General features: G+C 54.1%; 1 protein-coding gene across 1 annotated transcript; it reads left to right on the forward strand.

Moving 5' to 3' along the window:
- Positions 1-101: 101 nt before the first annotated feature.
- Positions 102-21334, forward strand: EMX1 (empty spiracles homeobox 1). Its single transcript, XM_048508677.1, has 3 exons — positions 102-766; positions 7596-7783; positions 20657-21334. Exons 1-3 carry the CDS (start codon positions 412-414, stop codon positions 20822-20824), a joined length of 711 nt encoding a protein of 236 aa, XP_048364634.1. The 5' UTR covers positions 102-411; the 3' UTR covers positions 20825-21334.
- The last annotated feature ends 959 nt before the right edge of the window (positions 21335-22293 follow it).

The following is a 22293-nucleotide window of genomic DNA, read 5'->3' on the forward strand; positions in this document are numbered from 1 at the left end:
AGTCCGCCTTTTGGTGGCGTACCCGCGGGCTGCCTCCCCCTTCCTCCCTCCTTTTCCTCCCGCCCCTCCCTCCCGCCGGCCTCCGCCCCCTCCCGGCGCCCTCCCCCACCTCGGGGCAGGTGAGCCTGGCCAATCAGAGGGGGCGGCTCCGGCAGGTGCCCGACTTATCTGGCCGGCTGGGGGGAGAGCGCGCCCACTGCGCACCGGGTGGATGGGGCGGGAGGAGGGCGGGCGCCAGAGCCGGAGCGGGGCTGAGCGCGCGTGTGAACGGGCCGGAGGGCCAGCCGTGTCGCCGCCGCCGCCCCACAGCCGCCTGCCCGCGCTTGCCGCCAGCCCCGCCGTCGGGAGGGTCGCGGGGCTGCCGGCCGGGGCCGTCCTGGCGCGCCCACGGGCGCCTCGGGCACGCGCGCCATGTTTCAGCCGGCGGCGGCGGCGAAGCGCGGTTTCAGCATCGAGTCTCTGGTGGGCAAGGACAGCCACCCGCTGGGCCACCCGCTCCTGCGCCCGCCCGCCCTCGCCTACCCGCCCGCCGCCGCCGCCACCGCCGTCGAGGCCTTCGCGCACGGCTTCCAGGGCGCCGGCTCCGGGCGCTCCCTCTACGGCGGCGCCGAGCTGCTCTTCCCGGAGGCCGTGAGCCACCCGCCGCCGCTGGCCGGCGCCCACCTGCCGCCCTCGCCGCACCCCTTCTTCGGCCCGCAGCCCCGCGACCCGCTCAGCTTCTACCCGTGGGTGCTCCGCAACCGCTTCTTCGGACACCGCTTCCAAGGTAAGCAGCGCGCCCGGAAGGGACGCACCGACTCCCACCCAAGGCTCCCCGCCACAGGCGCCTGGCTGCCCACACCCCGGGGCTCGGTCCGGCCCGGCCCGGCCCTTGGCCTTCTCTGCAGCTCCGGGACGGAAGAAGCCGCTGCCCTGCGGGGAAGGCCGCGGCTGGGGCTGGGGCTGGGGCTGGGGCCGCCCTTTGCGCGCCTGCGGGGTGGGGGTTCTGGAAGGGCTGGGCGGTGGCGAGGCCCCCTGCGGCCCAAGCGCTTTAGAGGGTCCTCTCCCTCCTGCCCGGCCTGCGCCTGTGGGGGGGGGGGCTTCCCACGGGGCACTCCGTTTCCCCCGCCTGCCTGCCGGTTACGCAGCTCGCCCGCGGTCTCCTGGCTTTTTGGCCGCGCTCGAAGAGGGGGTTCCGGTGCCTGGCTCAGGCGCGCCGGGATCCCCTCCGCGCCTCCTGCTCAGTCACAGGCCCCGGTGGAGCACTCTGGCGCCGGGGCACCGAAGGAAAACAAAACAGCACACACACACCCCCCCCTTAAAACGAAACCAAATGAGCCCACAAAAAGAAGGGAAGCGGGTCAGGGCGCTATCCCCACAAAATGCCTTTAGGGTTGCAGGGTGAACCAGAACAAGGCAACTCTCTCGGCTGGGGGCCCGCGGGGGGGGGGGGCGCTGTCGCTTCGGTTCCCTCCCGGTGCCGCGCTGCAGGACCGCACCAGGCGCCTGGAAGCAGAAGAAAGAAAGAAAGAAAGAAAGAAAGAAAGAAAGAAAGAAAGAAAGAAAGAAAGAAAGAAAGAAAGAAAGACGGGCGCCTTCTGTTCTCTCTCTCTCGGCGCCTGGGGGGGCCTGCCGGAGCGGACCCGGGTTTGTGCCGGAAGGCCCCGCCGAGTTCCGGGGGGTTTGGGTGCCGGAGAGCCGCGGGTCCGGCTGCCGAGGAGAGGGCCGCGGATGCCCTGGCCGGTGTGGGCGCCGCTCTTTCCCGGCGACGCGACGCCCACTCGGGCACCTGCGGCGCGGGGTCTTCCTTTCTGTTATCGCCAAATATCAGCTGCCGAGTTTCGCCGCCGCAGGAGCGCCGGATCATGCAAATGGGCTCCGGCTGAGCCCCGCCGAGGCCGAGGGGAAGAAGGGCGCCCCCGGGGAAGGAGACCGGTCCCATTCGAGGGGGGGGGCTGGAGGCAGGCGCGGAAGGAGCCCCTTCGGGCCGGGGTGGGACGGCTCTGAAACCCCCAAAGGCGGCAGAAGCCGTGGGCCCGATCCAGCGGGAGGCGTCCGCCTGTCCTGCAACTTGCTGCTGCTGCTGCTGCTGCTGCTGCTGCCCGGTGCCCAGAGCAGGCCGCTCGGGCGAGGCCCCCCTTTTCACACCCCCCCCCCCCAAGGGCTGAAGCTGAGGCGGGGGGTGTCCGCTGCGGGACAATCGGGGTCGTCTCTGTCCGGCTGAGGGGGCCCCGGGGAAAGTGCCGCCGCCGCCGCCGCCGCCGCCCGCGGGATCCTTCCAAGGCTCGGCCCAGTTAATTCCGAGCCCGCCATTTGGGAGTCCGGGCCCAACGACGACGCCCCCCCCCCTCCTCCTCCTCCTCCTCCTCGGCCGCGGAGAGTGATGCTGCCCAAATGTCAGGGGGAACGAAAGCGACACACACAGCGACACACCGCGCCCCAGCCGAGCTGCTTTTGCGGCGCCTCCCACGCCCCAGCTCCTGAACTGAACCCGGCCGGCGCGACTCCGGTGCAAACGCCGCCGCGCCCGAAGAAGGCCCTCCCCGCCGCCGAGACCCCCGAGGCTGCTGCGTCGCCTGGTCCTGCCGGTGGGGCACCCAGAGCCGCTGGGGGGGACGGGGGGCTCTCCCCGCCCGGCCCGCCTTGCCCGGTTTTTCGAAGGCCCGTCTGGGGCGCCCGGTGCAGAGCCCCCTGCCCCCGCCCCGCCCTGGCTGCGTCTCCAGAAGCGGAGGGAGGGCGCCCCGGGGAGAAAGGCCCGCGCCCCCCCCCCCCACTCACGCCCGGCCTGCCAGTGCCAATCGCCCCGCGGCCCCGCTTCAAAGGGGCTTTGTTCGACCCCGCCGGGAAGGGAGGCGCCCCCTCCCCCTCCCTTTCTCTGCCAAGCGGGGAGCTTGGGGGCCAGCCTCGCTTTGGGGCGCCCAGTGCTGCCGACGGGAGGGGCCCCCACCCCGGCCCCCTGGGCAAACTTCCCGGCTGTCCGGATCCGGCCCGGGCCCTGCGCAGCTCGCCTTCGGGATCGCCCCTGGCGACGGCTGGAGCCCTCCTGGGCAGGCTGGGCGGTGCCCCCAGAGGTGGCCGGGGCGCGTTCTGCTCTGCCGCGGCCGCCGAGCGACCCCTCGTCCTCGCCCGGTTCCAAGGGTTCGTTTCCTTCCTCCCCCCCCCCCTTTTTCCCGGCTAAGGAAACCGGGGGTGGGGGTGGGGTTACAGTTTCAGAGGGCAGCAGGGTTGGCCCGCAGGAGCTGGATTCGAGTCTCCGGCGTGGGTCTCTCAAGGGCAACCTCTAAGGAATTTCCCACTAGTTATTCAGACATCCCAGGGTCAAGTAAATGGGAGGGGGGGCTGAAGAGGGCGCCGCGTGGCCCCCCTCCCCCGGCCCTGAGGTCCCTGCTCGGAGACGCCCCGCCCGGGAGTGTTTCCGACACATTCTCTGGTGGCAGCCTTGGCAACAGCCCTGCAAGGTCGGCCAGTGCTGTATTTGCGGATGCGCCTCCGAAGCTTGCAGGCGGCCGCCCAGTGGCTCCGGGGCAGAGGCCGGATTTGGCGGGGCAGCGGCGGGGGGCGGGGGGGGGCAGCCTTGCGGCTGTTGGGTTTTTCAGGGGCTTTATTGCGGGGAGTGTCCTGGGGGCACGATCCCGTGTGTCGTGTCTCTGTCCCAGGCAGTGCTGTCCGACGGGGCGTTGGCCCCCGGCCGGATCCCACAGGATCCAGTCGTTTAGTGCGGATCACTTGGCTTTGGCCTGGGAAGGGAAGGGAAGGCCGGGCGGCCGCCCTCCAGACCCGCTCTCTGCCCGGCAGCCGCCTCCCTTGTTTGTTGTGGGGCCGACCTCAAAAGGGTGGTTTTAATCTTCACAGGCTTGTGCCGCCTGCGGCCAGACTCCTGAGGAAAGGACGCCCTCCCCTTCCCCACAACACACCCAAGGTCGGCCCGATCCGCCCAGCTCGCCTCCGAAGCGACCCCCGGCCCAAGCCGGCGGCGCAGCAGTGGCGGTGGGGCCCGTGGCCGAAGAGGCCCTCCTCCCTTCGCCCGCAGGCCGCTGAGCGCTTTTCTCGCTGAGGTTGGATTTCGGTTGTTAACAGTAGAAAGGGCGGCCTTAAATCTTGCGGGTGCCGGATTTTAGTTTAAATTGAAAACCGAGCAAAGAAGGGCTTCAATTTACGGAATTTGGAATTTTTATGGTCGCATCGTTAAAAAAAAACATCCTTTATTGTAGGGTCTCAGAATTCATAAAAAGTGATCTATTATTTAGTTTTATAAATTCTATATACAGTTATAATTATGTATATTTTATAAATAGAATTTATAAAACTATTAGATGAATAATTAAACACCCCGAGATCGCCTTAGTTTCAAGCATGGAGGCAACTTCCCCCCACCCCACCCCCGAAATCGACAGGATGTCACCGGCAGGGACGTGCGGGCAGAAATCCGAAGGTCCCTTGAATTACAAGAAGAAAAACCGAGGAGGGTCATCGAATAATACGAACACAAACCTCTTCACTTATGCGCCCTTATTCATTTTCCAAAATTATGATGTGGCCTCTCCAAAAACCCTGCGGATTTTTATTATTATTATTTACATTTTGTTTAATCTCACAGCTGCCAGTTTTTTAGCTGGTTGTTGTTGGCTTTTCATGACAATTCGAGCCTCCCCCGGAGGCCGCCTGGGACGCTGTCAGGGATCAGCGCAGGATTCGTGCGGACCCCAGTAGGGCCACCGCCTGCTGAATCTGTGGCAGAGGCCGATTGGGTCGATTTGAAGACATTTCGAGGGCCGCCCGAGTGTTTTCGGAACTATTATTATTATTATTATTATTATTATTATTATTATTATTATTATTATTATCATTGTAGATTTCACAGCTGCCAGATCTTTAGCTGGTTGTCGGCCTTCATTACAATTCGAGCCTCACCCAGAGGCCTAGGAAGTTGTAATGTATCGGCGTAGTATTCGTGTGGATCCCAGCAGGGCTGCCTTATGAATTTGACAGATGTTAATTCTGTCAATTCGAAGATGTTTCCAGTGCTGCCCTGGTGTTTTCGGGATATTACTACTGCTGCTGCTGCTGCTGCTGCTGCTACTACTACTACTACTGCTGCTGCTGCTGCTTTTACTAGTCCTAGTATTAGTATTATTACCTAGCTTGTCTTTATTACAGCCTGAGATAATATATCTAAAGCTGCAGGAGAGCTTCAGTGCCGGAGGAGGCCCGCGGGGGGGGGGGGGGGGCTGCGGAGGATCCCGTTGGATGCGGGGGAGGGGGTTGTGGCGTTTCGGGGGCGCTCTCGGGCAGCCCGCTGGACCCGAGGGCGGCGTTTGGGGTCGCCTCCGAGGCCGGGGCAGCCCCAAGCTAAGAAGCGCCGGACCCGCTCCTCTTCTCGACGCCCCTTCCCGGGCCAGGCGGCGGAGCCCACCCGCACCCCCCGTTTTCGACAGAAGGGGATCCCGACCCATCTGGGAGGCAAAGCGGGCTTGCACCGTGCCGCCCCCCCCCCCCTGCCGAGCTCCGGTCGGGCTTTTAGGGCGGCGATTCCCGAAGCCTGGTGGGGCGCCGCAGTCCCGAAGAGCGCCCACGAGGCGAGCTGGGGGCTCCTCCGGGGAAACTCTGCGGGCCCTGGAGGGAGGCTGGCGGGTGGGCCGACGGGGAAGGCGAGCGAGCCACTCGGCTGCACAGCGCGGACTCCGACCCAGCTCATTCGGGCGGCCTCGTACCCAAAGCAACAGATCACCCCCACCCTCCCGCCGGAACGAGAGAGACCAGCCCAGTCGCCGGGGAGCCGTGGGCGAACTGTGGCGGCAGAGCCCAGGCAGGAGCCGGTTCGGGGCGCTGCTCTCCAGGCGCCCTTCCAAGACCGACCCGACCCGCGCCCAGCCAGTCCCGCCGCCCCCCGCCCCCGGCTGCACACCACCGGGGGAGCTGGGCGGTGCTGCCTGAACGCGCAAAGCACTTTGTTCCCACTGGTCTGGCCTCTGCACAACATCCCCGCGAGGGAGGGTTGGTCCGGGAAGGGCAGATGGCGCAAACAGCCGTGTCCTGTCCAGCGAAGCCAGCTTGCTCGTCTGTGGACGGAGGGCAGAGATTGGGTAGCGGCCCGGCTGCCTGGCGCGGCTAGTCCCGGTTGCCTGCCCTACACGGAAGGCCAGAGCGACTTCTTTGGGACCAGAGGTCCAGCAGCCCAGCAGTGCTGCCAGAATGTGCCACCACCCGGGACCCTCACTCGGCGCCCCCTCCGGCCCGCCGCGGGCAGCCTGCTCTGGGCGCGCTTCTTGCGCCATCCAGGAGGGGCTGAGGCTGCCGCGCAAGAACCAGGGCGCCGCCTGCGCTGGTCGTCCGATGCTGCACAGCGCTAGAACCTGGAAGAGGCGGAGGCCGCCGGTCCGGTCCGGTCTCGGGAGCAGGCCCGCTCGGGGTAACTGCGGGGAGGCAGAGGGCCACCCGCCAAGCGCAGCGCTGCCTCGCAGGAGGCCGGTGGGGGCTCAAGTGCCGCTCCCACCCGCGCCGGACTCCCGGGGCCCCCGTGGCGCGTAGGGGGCCGGGCTGCGGAAGGGCCAGGCACTGACCATGCCGCGGTTTCCCCCCAGCCTTCCCCAAAACCTTGGGCAGCATTTCCCGGCGATCCTTCCATCCGCCCTGCAAGGTCAACCAAAGGTCCCCCCCCCGCGGCAGAAAAAAGGGCTTGGCTGTCTGGGAGAGGGGGAGGGGGAGGGGGCTGCCTCGAGAGCTTCCGGAGGGGGGAAGCGGGAAGGGGCAGGCCCCAGTTCAAGGTCGAGGAGGGGGCTGTGGGGCAGACCCCGGCCGAGGGAAAGGGAGGGGAGGGGGCTTCGGGCCGGGGATCGCAGAGCAGCCAGGGAAGCCTTCCTTCCTGGCCCTTCCAGAGCCACGGCGGCGCGCTCCGACTTCCAGGCCTGCGGATCGGTGCCTCGGCTAGGAGGGGACCGAGCCGGCCAGTCCCCGGCCTTTGGCGAACCAGGCCGCCCCAAGCAAGCCCCACGGGACGGGGGGTGGTGGGAATGGGCGGGGGTGCGCCTGTGCCTCTCTCTTAGCTCTCTCTCTTTCTCTCTCTTGTTGGGATAAGAGCTCCTGGTAGTTGGAGATTATCCCTATCCGTAGTTAGCAGAGTGCACGGGTGGCTTAAACCGCACAGCAGAAGCCTGACCTCGTGTGCGTGCGTGTGCGTGATGGATCCCAATGCGCGGCAAGCTTACACAAAAGAAAGTCGGAGTCGGTTGTAGTTTCTAATTAATAAAAAGAGTATTTATTAGTGAACTCCATTCTGGATAGAAAGGTAGGTAGATAGAGTCACTATGCTATCCTAATCTAGCTGGATGGGGATGGATGCGCGGAGCATCCATCCTCTCTCTAGACATGGTAGGAAGAAGAATGGAGAAGGGGTCAAGGCAGGAAGGCAGGCAGGCAGGCCCTGAGAGTATCAGTCTAACATCAAAGGGATAGCGCCAGCATGATAGAGTAAAGGTGACAAATTCCTAGGTCTAGCCACTGGCTATCTGTAGTAAAAAACCCTCTGTAGGGTGAGGCAGGAAACAGCGTAACAGGGTAACAGGGTAAAGTCCTTCTCTTCCAACGCCTCTGTCTCTCTCTCTCTCTGTCTGCCGCAGGGGGGGACGAGGTGGCGCCGGAGGGGCTGCTGCTGCCGGGGCCGTTCGCCAGGAAGCCCAAGCGCATCCGCACCGCCTTCTCGCCCTCGCAGCTGCTGCGCCTCGAGCGCGCCTTCGAGAAGAACCACTACGTGGTGGGCGCCGAGCGCAAGCAGCTGGCCGCCGGACTCAGCCTCTCCGAGACCCAGGTGAGCCCGCCAGAAGAACCGAAGGGGGGGGCCTTGCTTGGGGAGTCCAGATGTTGGGAGGGCTGCCGTGATGTCTGTGTAGTCTTGGAATTGTGTGCTTTTTAATCCTTCCGTGGCTCCGGTGCGCTTGCCCTGCTGGAAGCTTTCGGGATGAACTTGCCAGGCCAGCCACTCCCCCCCCCACGCCCCCTCATTTGCAAGGTAGAAGTCATAATATTGGCCTTACTTGCAGGGCTGTTGTAAGGAAGGCAGCAGGTCATACAAGGAAATCGTTTTGAACCACTGAGAGGGTAGGAGGGTGTTATGTGCACATCTGAAATCTAGTTAGTTAGTTAGTTAGTTAGTTAGTTAGTTAGTTAGTTAGTTAGTTAGTTAGTTAGTTAGTTAGTTAGTTAGTTAGTTAGTTTGCTTTCTATCTGGCCCCAACCCTGAAGTGCTCTGGGCAGGTTACAACATATTATAAAAACAACCTACAACTTTATAAGTCCCAATTAAAAAAATGTAAAACCAATTAATAAATTGTTACAATAACGCTGGTTAATAGACTATAAATTAATCCATCCCGCCCTTTCCACTTCTCCTTCCCTCCCCAGACTGAAACATTTTGTAGTATGTTTGGTCAATCCGACTGGCTAGTTGGGAAAATATTGTGCAGGCAGGGTCTCCCCCCCCCCCCAATTCCTTGACTGATAAGAGTACTTCTCCTAAGCAACCACGTCCAGAGGTTAAATAGGACTGGGCAGACAGAAAGATGTGTTTCTCTCACGTGGCACACTGTGGAGTGATTGTGTGGTTGGGAATGTTTATTGTCCACCTCACAGGTTTGTGGGGAGGGGATGAGGTGCATTTGTGTGTATCCAGGTAGAGTTCATTTACACTTGCAATTGTGAGGCGGGCAAAACATGTACTCCACCACAAATCACTCCTCTGCAGGTGCCAGCCCTGGGTGCAAGCAAAACATTAGCAGCAAACACTCCCAGACTGCAGCCACACAGGTCAAAAAACACACAACATCTCCTTCATTCTGGCAGTGAAAGCCTTTGATGGCATCGTTTCTGCGCCGCTTCACATATCATGTTTTAAAGTTGCTGCTTCCTTTCAGCTCTGTTTGAGATTTCTGTTTGTTTTCCGATTCCTCTAGTGCAGACCCTTTTGCATAGTCCGTTGACTGTCCCATCCTGCTGACTGAACTTGACTTTATACTACAAATAATGAACAACCACAACTGCAATAATTATAATATCATTATCATCTTCAGCAAAACAAAATCCAAAATATGAGCCTTAATTGAAAAAGCAGCCCCAACCTCCTTGTTTGGCTTCATGGATTATTGGGGGAGGGCGGCCCCTCCATGTATGACTGGCCTGTGAGCAGGAGAAATGGTGTCCCCCCCCCCCCCACACTCCCCTTTCGTGGGAGAGGCCCATTTCAAGAAGCAGGCCTTTTTCTGCAGTGGCCCCAGCTGTGGCCTGCTCCTCTAGTGCTGGACTGGTCATGCTTTTGGTGTTGGATGGAAAAACCTTTGTGCAGCCTTTTGGCTAAATAGCTGTGCTCTCGACCCTTTATTTGTTATTCTGTTTTGATGATCTATGGTTTAATTTAATTTATGCTTCAGTTTAATCGCTGCATCCTGCAGTTTTGATCCACCGGTTTTTATTTTCTGTTTCCCTCTTTGTACGGCTTGATAGATTTGTCTTAATTGTTTAGTTTGCTTCCCCCCCCCCCCCTTTAAACACGCTCCTTTAGGATTGTTTCAGCCGTGATTTTGTGTGTTTTTTTTAACCTCTGATGTTTAAGTTGAATTGCAATTTTGTGCTTATTTTGTTGCATGTGTGCTGAAAGAAACTCTGGGCAGCAGTGAAGAGCCGACATTTTAAAAATGACTCCACATTCCCCCCCCCCCACCACCACCATACACACACTTTGAACAACACATTCAAATTAGGTTCAGGAAATATCCCTGTCCCAAACTTAGAGAAAAGAGAGGACTTGGGGGGGGGGGAGCCAGAAGGGCTGGAAAGAAGGGGTCTGCCTCAGCTACAGGCACACCCCAAAAGAGGCCGCAGAGCTCCCATCGGCTGCTAGCTGCAGGGTATAGATCGAGGGGCCTGGACATCCTCAGGCAAAACAGTTCTACTCAGAAGCAAAACTGAGTTTAAAAGGAAGACTCAGCAAATGTGCTCAGGAGGATTTAGGGGTTGGATTTTGACCAAGGACTAGAGATAGTGCAGAGTTCTGGCCTCTTGCCTGTTTGAGAAAAAGCTCTGGTTATCACCCCTCCCCACCTTGGCCAGGCAAGGGCGGCGAGGGCTTCTTCAGACCTTCACAAGCAGGTGGCCAGAAATGCCAGCTCACACCTGGGGCATCTGGTGACCTACATAAAAGGGTGAGCAGAAGAAGAAAACAGGTACTCTTTTTGCACTTGCAGAGGTGTCAGCAACCACAACCACAATAGCAGCCCGAGAGTCAAATCATGGCGCCTGCGCACCCCTGCACACAGCTCTTCGGGGGTCCATGGTCAACTTGTGTGTGGCGGGTGTGTGTGTGTGAATCTTGTTCTGGAAAATGTATCTCCCCTTCAAAGAAGATGCTGCAGCAGAAGATGGTAACATCTGGCACAGCCTCTCTGGGGGAAAGACTTGGGTTGGGTCCAAAAAAGAGAAGATACTGGGAAGACATCCCCCCCCCCCCCCCCCCCCCCCCCCCCCCCCGCAGGCAGAGCATACTAGAGTGGAAAGGAGCTGAGGGACAGAGAATCTCTCAGTTACCCTAGCACTGTGGTGGCGAACCTTTGGCACTCCAGATGTTATGGACTACAATTCCCATCAGCCCCTGCCAGCATGGCCAATTGGCCATGCTGGGAGGGGCTGATGGGAATTGTAGTTCATAACATCTGGAGTGCCAAAAGTTCACCACCACTGCAGCAGAAGCAACTGGCGTGGGGGTGGGGAGTGGGGAGGAGGTTTTGATGCAGCAGACGCAGAGAACCAACCTGTCATGAAGCCGTCAGGACTAGAGGGGAGCTAGAACTTCACCCCGCCCAGACTCCATTCTGAGTGTCGGGTACATCATGCGCTTAATTGGCAGAACAGAGAGTATCACTGAGCATGTTCAGAATACCTTTGCCATTCTGCTGGAGGACCACAGGCCTCCTTCTCCCCAGCTGAGCCCCCCTTTCCAGGTGGGGAGAGCCCCAGCAGCCCACGCCCTCCTCCAACTCGCCCAGAGTCCTTTGGCAGGAGGACACTTTCCTTTCATCCTCAGCATTGCGGCAGGCTTGATGCTGGCCTCCTACATGGCCTGGTTGTTGTTACTGGCCTCATCAGCAGGAACCACTTCAAGGAGCAGCAGCGGCGTAGGAGGTTAAGAGCTCCTGTATCTAATCTGGAGGAACCGGGTTTGATTCCCAGCTCTGCCGCCTGAGCTGTGGAGGCTTATCTGGGGAATTCAGATTAGCCTGTACACTCCCACACATGCCAGCTGGGTGACTTTGGGCTAGTCACAGCTTTTCAGAGCTCTCTCAGCCCCACCCACCTCACAGGGTGTTTGTTGTGAGGGGGGAAGGGCAAGGAGATTGTTAGCCCCTTTGAGTCTCCTGCAGGAGAGAAGGGGGGATATAAATCCAAACTCTTCTTCTACTCTTCTTCACTGATGCAAACGCTGCTATTCCTGAATTATCTGTACCAAAATACATGCAATGCTTGGAAAAGCCAGAAGGATACCGGGTGCTTTTTTAGCAAAAAGGACAGCACTGTTTGAAAGAGGCCCAGTTAAATTTATTCATACCCTGTTTAAGTGACCCACAGCACCATGTGCCTCTTCATTTGACCCCCACAGCACCCCTCTGAGGCTGTGTGGCTGGGCCAAGGTCATCTTGCAAACAACGTCCATGGCACGGAGGGGATTTGCACAAAACCGTCTGTAGGTAACTCCTGTGACATACCCCCCCCCCAAATCTAGGCTATTTCTTTCTGAGGGACAATAATGTAAGAATGGCAGTGCCTAGGATGCTGGCAGTTGACAGACTGTATGGAAAGCGGAAGACAGGAGCAGGACTTGAATCCAGAGCACTGTTTATACACCAAGGGGCATGATACGCAATTTGGTTGAGCAGCAGCCAATCACATCTTCTCATTGTTCTTCACAGCCCTGTCACCCAAAGGTACTCCCCCAGGTGTCTGTTTCATACCAATGGTCTACAAGATACTTCTCATTTCTAGTGGCCAGGCGGTAGCCCAGCATTTCTCTCTGTGGAAAGCCCAGAGAGTGGGCACAGGAGCAGCAGGTTGGTTGGCTGGCGATTTTATAGCCTGCCTTTCTCACTGGGATTCCAGACAACTTACACAGAAGCAATCAGTACAATCAACGGAGCAGAACGTCCAAAAGATAACACAAGGGGAATGTAACTTGTAGAGATCTGTAGAACCAACCAGTGTTGAAGCGTGGCACAAGTATTAACATGGCATGTTAAAATAGCAAACCTTATATAGTAGGAACCAACATACAGCAACATACAGTACATAGTGGTGTAGTCCAACGTCTTCAACCTTCCACCCCTGCTCTCTCTCTGAGCGACTTAGTTACACTGCAGTCCTTATTTATTTATTTATTTATTTATTTATTTATTTATTTATTTATTTATTTATTTATTTATTTATTTACCTCCCCAAAGGCTCAGGGCGGTGTCCATCAAGTAAAAACAGCTTAAAACATCGTATATAAGTTATAAATACATAAAATAACAAAACTCCCGATGGCTTCAGCCCCTCCCTCCCCCTTTATATACCCACGGGAGGCCAGCTGTTCTTATGGCGGAGTTGTCATCATCCCGGCTGGCCAAATGCCTGGCGGAACAGGTTCGTTTTACAGGCCCTGCGGAAACTTTGTAAGTCCTGCAGGGCTCTGATCTCACTTGGAAGCCTGTTCCATTTCAGGTAGGGGCCAGGAGCCATAAAGCGCTCCTGGCCCTTGTAGAGGCTTTGCCTTTGATCGCCTTTGGGGCCAGGGATCACCTAGGCAGGGTCCGGCCTCGGCGAGCGGAGGGGCCTAGAAGGGCGATATAGGGAGAGATGGTCCCTCAAGTAAGCAGGTGTGTAAAGTTCCAACAAGTTGCAATTGACTTGTGGCAATCTTTTTGACTCTGCTGTCTAACCATGTCGAAGTCCTTCTGTACTTTTCCACATATCTTTTATCACTGGTATTATACATTTTATTTTTATTTCTAGTGCAGAGGTGTTGGAGTTTACCGCACAGAGAAGCAGCTAATACACTGATTAAAAGGGCAAATGTTTATTAGGAAGTACATTTAGGATAGGAAAGAGGGGAGGATGGCATGTTACTGTCTTGCTAGCTAGTAGGAGTCTCCATAACTAACTTCCGAGAAGAACCAGGATGTAAGACCTGAGAATGTCAGTCAAAGGACAGGCAAGAGGTGACCCAAAAGGACAGAACGGTCACTAACTTTACTGCCCTCTCTAGCCGACCACTTGCCAGCACCCTGATGGGTCTTTTTCTCAGTCCCTTTGCACAATAGACATGGCTACATTCAACAAGAGGTAGTCGAGATAAAGGCATGTGAGCTTTTCTAACAACAGACTTCATTCCCACATTCAATCAAAAAATTTAGACTACACATTTTTAAAAGGACTTTGCCTATTCAAACCATTTAGTGGCAAAGTTCTTTAGGATTTATTCATTAAGGGTTGCTTATCAACCTTTAAATCTGATCATACACAGATGCGAGGTGTGGATTTGAATTCTAACCAGCAAGTCAGACTGAAAACCTGCAGAGACTTCCATGTTTTATTTAAAAAATAGTTCTCTTTATTACACAAGACATTAAGAATTCGTCTTCTTGATCCGTTTAGTCCTGTCCGACTCTTGGATGCTCTGTAAATGAGTCCCCTCCACGCTTCCCTGTTTGCCACAACTTCTTCCAATGGGTTGATGTTCATGCCCAAGTCCCTCTTAATGGTTTCCAACCAAGGAGTCATTGGCCTCCCCCGTTTTCGTTTACCACTGACCATTCCGAGTAGCATCTCTTATTGCAGTGGATTTGCCCTCATCACATGGCTGAAGTAGCCAGGTGGTAGGTCAGCTTCTGTCCGGTGATCTTGCCCTCCAGGGACATCTCTGGGTTAATACACTCCAGGACAGCTTTGCTGGTGACTCTTAACTGTCCATGGGATTCCTAAAAGTCATGTAAAAATTAACCCCACGATTACCATAACAATAAGTGCTAAAATGGTCAAAGTTCCTAACAATGCTTAATCATATCTCAAAACAAGTCGTGCCAGACTAATCTTATCTCTCTCTTTTTTTTGGATAGAGTGACAAACTTGGTAGATGAAGGGAATGCTGTGGATGTAGCATCCCTTGATTTTAGCAAGGCCTTTGACAGGGTTCTGCATGATATTCTTGCAAGTAACCCGGAAAGATGTGGATTTGACAGTGCAACTGTTAGATGGATTTGTTGACTGGCTGAACCCAAAGGGTGCTCATCAATGGCTCATCTTCATCCTGGAGAGAAGTGACTAGTGGGGTGCCACAGGGTTCTGTCCTGGCCCAGTGCTATTCAATATTTTATCAATGACTTGGATAATGAAATAGAGGGCATGTTAATCAAGCTTGCAGATGACACCAAATTAGGAGGGGTAGCTAATAGCCCGGAGGACCCGGTCAGAATTCAAAATGATTTGGACAGATTAGAGAGCTGGGCCAAAACTAACAAAATGAATTTCAGCAGAGATAAATGTAAGATTCTACACTTAGGCAGGAAAAATGAAATGCACAGATATAGGACGGGGGACAGCTGGTTTGACAACACTACAAGTGAAAGGGATCTGGGAGTCTTAGGGGACCACAAGCTGAACATGAGTCAGTAGTGTGAAAAGGCAGCCAAGAAAGCCAATGCAATTCTGGAATGCATGAATAAGAGTATAGTGTCTAGATCGAGGGAAGTAATTGTACCACTCTACTCTGCATTGGTCAGACCTCACCTAGAGTACTGTTTTCAGTTCTGGGCACCACAATTTAAGAAGGATATTGACAAGCTGGACCGGGTCCAGAGGAGGGCAACCAAAATGGTCAAAGGTCTGGAATCCATGCCCAATGAAGAGAGACTTAGGGAGCTGGGGATGTATTCTGGAGAAGCGAAGGTTAAGGGGGGACATGATAGCCATGTTTCAATATTTGAAGGGATGTCATGTCGAAGAGGGAGCAAGCTTGTTTTCTGCTGCCTCAGAGACCAGGACACGGAGTCATAGATTCAAGGTGCAGGAAAAGAGATTCCACCTAAACATCAGGAAGAACTTCGTGACTGTCAGGGCTGTTGGACAGTGGAATGCGCTACCTTGGAGGGTGGTGGAGTCTCCTTTGGAGGTTTTAAAACAGGCTGGATGCTCATATGTCAGAGGGGCTTTGATTGTCTGTTCCTGCAGGGCCGGGGGTAGGACTCGATGGCCCTTGTGATCTCTTCCAACTCTATGATTCGATATTGTAGTGACTAATAGTTTTAAAAGCAAACTGGATTTCAGGTTTTATCTCATTTTTTAGGGGTTATCCAGAGGTGGGATCCAACCAGTTCTCACCACCTCTCTAGAAGTGGTTACTAATTTTTTCTGAGTGCCGAGAAGGGGTTACTAAAGCAACCTCCCTGCCCAATAGGGACTGGAGGTGCGTGTGTGCGCCGCCGCCACCGTTTGAATCCCACCACCATCGGAACCTGTTGTTAAAATTTTTGGATCCCATCACTGGTCTGTCTGTCTCTCTCTCTCCCCCTCTGTGTGTGTGTGTGTGTGTGTGTGTGTGTGTGTGTGTGTGTGTGTGAGAGAGAGAGAGAGAGAGAGAGAGAGAGAGATCTCACTTATTTTCTCCTGGAGACTTTCATCCTGAGAAATCTGATTTGCTTGTCACAACAGTAGTGCGTATTTATAGAAAAACATCCGCTGGCTCCTGTGGGTTTTGTGTCTGGTAGTTTTTGCTCCTAAGGTTTCTCCTGCCCATGGCCACATGGCCCATCAGTTGATTCCAGGTGTGAAAGGCCTTGACAATACAAAAGCATCAGTCTTATCTTTTTCTAAAACTCTTCTCTCTTAATCTTGTGATCACGATCTACATAACTGATAAGAAACACAAGTGCAAATAAGCCAATCAGCAGGTGCATTTGGGTTGCATTTGATATGCCAGGATGAGAAGGCCAATCTCAACTCTTAACCTCTATTAAAAAGCAATTAGTCTAACTTTTCTGTAACTGTTTCAATTAACTGTCAAAGATTAAAGAAACCTTCAGCACTCAGAGTTCACTGACAGTTGAAGAGAATGAAAACACTGGCCTAAACATGCAACATCAGCAAGAAAAAGATGGTGAAGTAATCGAATGCCACTACACCTTCTTTGTGCCTTTCAACTTGCTCATTTAAAAGAAATGCCTCCTTTTGACTTTCTTCAGGTGTTGGACTTTGCAGAGTTGTTGCCTTAAATGGCGTTTTTAGCCACTTTCACAGTTAATTGTTCAGACTGGATCTTATAGCTCCAACAGGATCCGGCCAAGACGGTCTCTGGCCTTTGAGGCCTTGTCATACGAGGGCAAGAATATTATTGGATATTGTCTCTATGGCATGACCCGAATTAACTGTTCCTTGGTCAATGGGAGTGTAGCTGGACTTCTGCATTGGGTGACTTCACGGCTTGTTTCTTACAGTCAGCATCAAAGTAGTAGTTAGGGGAGGAGGCCAGTGGAATATGTCCCTTTCCTCTTCATTCTTGTCGGGATAGGGGAGGGCTGGCACTTCTTCTTGGAGGGCACCGGCTATGTTTATTTCTGGGAGCTTCCTGGGTTTCTCTTGGCTTCCGTTAACACCTGGTGCACAATCAGCTACAGACAGGCTCCTCTCTGTCCTCCTTTCAGATTTTATTTAAACCATTTATGTTCTGACTGTTCACTTAAAAAAAAAAAAAAGTCCTGTAAGTAACCTAAAATCAAATGAAGGTTCCCAACCCCTGCCTGGCTTCTCCCCCAGGGCCCTGATCGGCCCCTCCTGTTTCATCCCTTTATTTCTCCTGGCTTTGAGATTTGTGTTACTAGCAAGGAAACACATCTTGCTGCTGTATCTTGTCCCTCTTTGGATGTGATGGTGTGTAGTTACTCCCAGAATTTGTCCAACTTTCTGATCTACACCTGCTACACCTTCTTTGCCTGCTATTTATGTGCTCCTCACAGCCCTGTTCTGGATGCAGGACCCTGACGGTGCGGTTCCCAGTGATGCAGTCTTCCAGAGAGGATGTTCCTCTGCCCCTGTTGACGTTCCATGGAAGTCCACTGAAAAGTTGCTCTCTGGTCCTGTCTATTTTAAGGACTGAAGCTGTCCAGGTGGATTCAGTCCCTTTGAGAAAGCTCCCCTTAGTACAACCAGGCTGAAGTTTTAATTTTAGGAGGTCTGTTTTGAAATTATTTCTTGCCTTTTCCTTCTGGGATGCGTTGGAATAAACATTCAGATGAATAAATCAGCGGACTCCTGCCCAAGTGAGGAGGGGGATATAGCTCATCTAACCTAGACCCTTTTCAGCCTGGCTTCAGGCTGGACTTCAGGATGGAGACGGCTCTTGTAGCTTTAGTTGATGATCCCCATCTGTGAATTGACAAAGTAGGGGAAATTCAGCATAGAATAAACAAAGAGGCAGTACAGGAATACCTGGCTATTTAAAATGAATTCAAATCTCCCGCGCCTGATGAACCTTATCCCAAAGTAATAAAAGAACTGGCAGAAGTAATATCAGAACCACTTGCAATAATATTGGAGAATTATTGGAGAACAGGAGAAGTCCCAGAAGACTGGAGGAGGACTAATGTTGTGCCCATCTTCAAAAAGGGGGAAAAGACGACCCAAACAATTACCACCCAGTCAGCCTGATATCAATACCAGGAAAGATTCTGGAGCAGATCATTAAACAGAGAGTCTGCCAGCACTTAGAAGGGAATACTGTGATCACAAAAAGTTAGCATGAGTTTCTGAAAAACAAGTCATGCCAGACAAATCTTATCTCTTTTTAAAAATAGAGTGACAAGCTTGGTTGACGAAGGGAATGCTGTGGATGTAGCATACCTTGATTTTAGTAAGGCCTTTGGCAACTTCCCCCATGATATTCTTGCAGGCAAGCTTGCAAAATGTGGTCTAGACAATGGTACTGTTAGATGAATTTGTAATTGGTAGACTGGCTGAACCCAAAGGGTGCTCATCAATGGCTCATCTTCATCCTGGAGAGAAGTGACTAGTGGGGTTCCCAAAGGGTTCTGTCCAGGGCCCAGTGCTATTCAATATTCCAATCTGTGACTTGGGTGATGTAATAGAAACCATGCTAATCAAATTTGCAGATGACACCAAATTAGGAGGGGTAGCTAATACCCCAGAGGACAGGGTCAGAATTTCAAGTGACCTGGACAGATTAGAGAGCTGGGCCAAAATTAACCACATGAATTTCAACAGAGATCAATGTAAGATACTATACTTAGGCAGAAAAAAAATGAAATGCACAGTTACAGGTTAGGTGACACCTGGCTTGACAACACTACATGTGAAAGGGATCTGGGAGACTTAGTAGACCACAAACTGAACATGAGTCAGCAGTGTGATGTGGCAGCCAAGAAAGCCAATGCGATTTTGGGCTGCATCAATAGGAGTATAGCGTCTAGATCAAGGGACATAGTAATACCTCTCTATTTTGCATTGATCCAACCTCACCTGGAATACTGTGTGTCCAGTTCTGGGCACTGAAATTCAAGAAGGATATTGACAGGCTGGAATGGATCTAGAAGAGGCTGACCAAAATGGTGAAAAGTCTGGAATCCATGCCCTACAAGGAGACTTAGGGAGCTGGGGATGTTTAGTCTGGGGAAGAGAAGGTTAAGAGGTGACATGACAGCCATGTTTAGATATTTGAAGGGATGTCATGTTGGTGAGGGACCAAGCTTGTTTTCTGCTTCTCCAGAGACTAGGACAAGGAGTAGTGGGTTCAAGGTACAGGAAAAGAGATTCCACCAATACATTAGGAAGAAGTTCCTGACAGGCTGTTGGACAGTGGAATTCACTGCCTCAGAGGGTGGTGGAGTCTTCTTCTTTGGAGGTTTTTAAGTAGAGGCTGGATGGCCGCTTGTCAAGGGTGCTTTGATTGGGTGTTCCTGCATGGCATGGGATTGGACTCTGTGAGCTTCCAACTCTATGATTCTACGAGTCTATGGTGCAAAAAGCCATGGCTTGGTTATTATAGGGAGTTGGAGTGTGCATATTACTCCCATTCCGCAGTCACTCCACTGGCCGCCCTTCAGTTACTAGGCTCAATTAAAAGTTTATTGGTTGTCACATTCAAGGCCCTTCATGCCTTTCAAGCTTTTCAGCTGCAAGATGGCCTCTCTCCGTCTGCCCCGCTGCCAGAACAGCTTTGCTCATCTGAGTGGGGCCTTCCGGAGGTGCCAGCTGGCAGATGGGCAAAATCAACAACTGCGTGCTCAGTGGCTCCTCTGTGGTGGCCCTGCCTTGCGGAACAGCCTGCCTGAGGAGGCCAGGAAGGCTCCCACTCCCATGGCTTTGAACAAACTATGCAAAACTGAGGGCTTTTATATGCAGGCAACATGGTTGCATTTTTACAAAGTTACTTAGCAAATGTATTGTTGAAGGCTTTCATGGCTGGATTCAACTGGTTCTGGTGGGTTCTCCGGGGGGCTGCGTGGCCGTGGTCTGGTGGATCTTGTTCCTAACGTTTTGCCTGCATCTGTGGCTGGTATCTTCACAGGTGCATCACAGGGGGAAGTCTGTTCACACTGAGTCCAGTGAGAAGGGAAAGTTAAGTGGGGTACATATTAAGCATAACCATAAGCATTTTATTGTCATTGTGCACGCACAACGAAAATTTACAGCAGCATTCCTCGATGCACACCATTTCAGACTCATACCCCATCCTCACTTTCCCCTTCCTCCACCCATCCCTACACAGCCCCAAACACATCAACACGAAGCCACGGAGTTCAGCATCGCCACAGGTCTAGAGTAGAAGCTGTCTCTAAGCCTCTTTGTCCTAGTTTTGATAGACCTGTATCGTCTGCCGGATGGTCACAGTTCAAAAAGAGAGTGTGCTGGATGAGACAGGTCCCTCAGAATATTTTGAGCTTTTTTTAGGCTTCGGGAATTATAGAGTTCTTCCAAGGAGGGGAGAGGTAGTGATCACCCTAGTGATCAGTAGTGATCACCCTATTGTTCATGTCCATGGTTGGGAACCAATCAGAAAGCATTTGGGTGGAACTTGCTATGCATCTCATCCTATTGTGCTGTTTATTGAATACCCTGTTCTGTCGATTGAATTGCTCACTTTGTGAAATCCACCTTGAGTCCAAATGAAAAAGGTGGACTATAAATCATGTGTATAAATCACATAAATAGATAAATGAGGGAGAGCTGACAAATCCACTCAGCCTACTTGGAAACGCATTGAAATTATCCCTCCCTGGCCCCTGGCTTTAAACTCTCCCCCCCCCCCCCATTTTTATTTCCCAGACTACCGGGGGGGGGAGGGGGGGAGGAGTCCTTGATTCCACCAACCCTCAAGTTGAGTACATGGTGTGTTTCTGTTGCTGGTGTTGTCTTTGGCTAGGGAAGGAGGTGTGCTCAGTGGTAGAGCCTCTGCTTGACATACAGAAGGCTCCTGGTTCAATTCCCCGCTGCTCCAGTAAGGTTCGGGTCCCAGGTGATGTGAAATGCCTCTTCCTGAGACCCTGGAGGGGCTGCTGCCGGTCTGAGTAGACAACACTGATTGTGGTCGACCAATTACCTCCTGCGGTCCAAGGTTGCTTCATGTGTGTGTGTCCCCTTCTTCCTCATTCAGGTAAAGGTCTGGTTCCAAAACAGAAGGACTAAATACAAGAGACAGAAGTTGGAAGAGGAAGGCCCGGAGTCAGACCAGAAAAAGAAGGGTTCCCATCACATCAACCGGTGGCGCATTGCCACCAAACAGTCAAGTGGCGAGGACATTGACGTGACGTCCAATGACTAGTCCGAGGTGGGAGGCGGCTGATGGCAAACAGACCAATGAGAGGAATGTGCGGGAACAGGAAGGGGATCATGTTCCAGTGACTGACCAAGGGCAGAGCAGCCTCCTTCCAGCACCAGGAGGTCTTCTCCAGGAGTGGGGGGAAGCAGGAGGCCTCCTGCCAACACTCCAGCCCAAGGCATCGTAGCCTTTGAGAAGAGGCCACTTGGCCAGGAACTGTGGCGACCGACCTGAGGGTCTAGGCGAGGGAGGGGCATCCCCTGCCTGAGGAGGAAGCCACCCGTCAGCCATGCGAGCAAATAAACATGTCAGCCTAGACCCATGGCGTACACACTGCTCTCGTCTTTGTGGGCCTTGGGGTGGTTCTCTCTCTCTCTTGTGAAGAACGCCTTCCCCTTTTAATTTATTCTTTTGTGTCTCTGCCTTTGTTGTGCGTGCCTGACCCTGTGTTGTAGTGAGCAAGCAGATGTCATGTGTGTTACCGTGCAGTAATAAAAGCTACCTGGCTTGGAACTCCATTGCCTGATTGCGGCAAGCTCTGCGTCAGGAGGAACCCGCTTGCGCACAGCTCCGCTTCCCCAGAGCAAAGCCAACGACAGGAGCCAGGCGCTGACTCGGACCTCTCTTGGCACTGGGGGCGTGGCAGGGAGCAAAGCAGGGCGAGCAGAGCCTTGGCAGGCGCGGCTGGTCCCGGCAAAGCTTGCGGGTGATGGGGGGGGGACCTCCTGGGTCTTCGTGGCCCTTTGGAGGCCTGTGGTGCACCCAGCTTTGCAGCTCACGGCCGTGAGGGAGAGCCTGAGCCAGGGCGGGCCTTTGTGGGGGGCTTGGCAGAGAAACTCGGGGGGCCGCCTTCTACCAAGGGAAGCTCCTCCTCCCTCCAGGCCAGCATTGTCTCTTCCCTTCTAGTGTTGTTAACCCCAGGTGGGAGATGGGGGGGCGGAGTCTGGGGAGGGCGGGGCTTGGGGTGGAAGAGCCCAGAGACAGGACCTGGGCTGAGTCTTTGCTCAGGTTGCAAAATGTGCTTTTAAAGGGGACACAAATGTCCCTAAAATACCTGTTTCCTTTTCAGTATTCCTCACCGACGGCTGATCCAGCGCCATTTTGTTGTTCATTCATTCTTCTTCATGACCAGCTCTCAGACATTCATTCCTTGGTCCATTCATGTATTTGTTTAAATCAGGGGCCTCCAGTGTGGAGCTCGTGGGTGCCCTGGTGGGGCCCACCAACACCCCCCCCCCCGCCCTTCTCTGGTGCCCAGTAGCAGGGCCAAATGGGGCTTTTGATTGGCTGGGAAGATTTTAACAACTGTTGCTTAGGCGGCAGCTTCCCCCACAGCACACAGATCTGCACAGCGAGCGACTGAAGGGTAGCCGCCACAGCTCCATCGTGCCCCTGGCTCCGCCTCCCACAGCATCCATTTTGTGTCCGTGCTGTGTCAGAATTCCAAAGGTGCCCGTGGGCTCACAAAGGAT

Source organism: Sphaerodactylus townsendi, linkage group LG10, assembly GCF_021028975.2.
Source record: "Sphaerodactylus townsendi isolate TG3544 linkage group LG10, MPM_Stown_v2.3, whole genome shotgun sequence".
NCBI classification, from domain to species: Eukaryota; Metazoa; Chordata; class Lepidosauria; order Squamata; family Sphaerodactylidae; genus Sphaerodactylus; species Sphaerodactylus townsendi.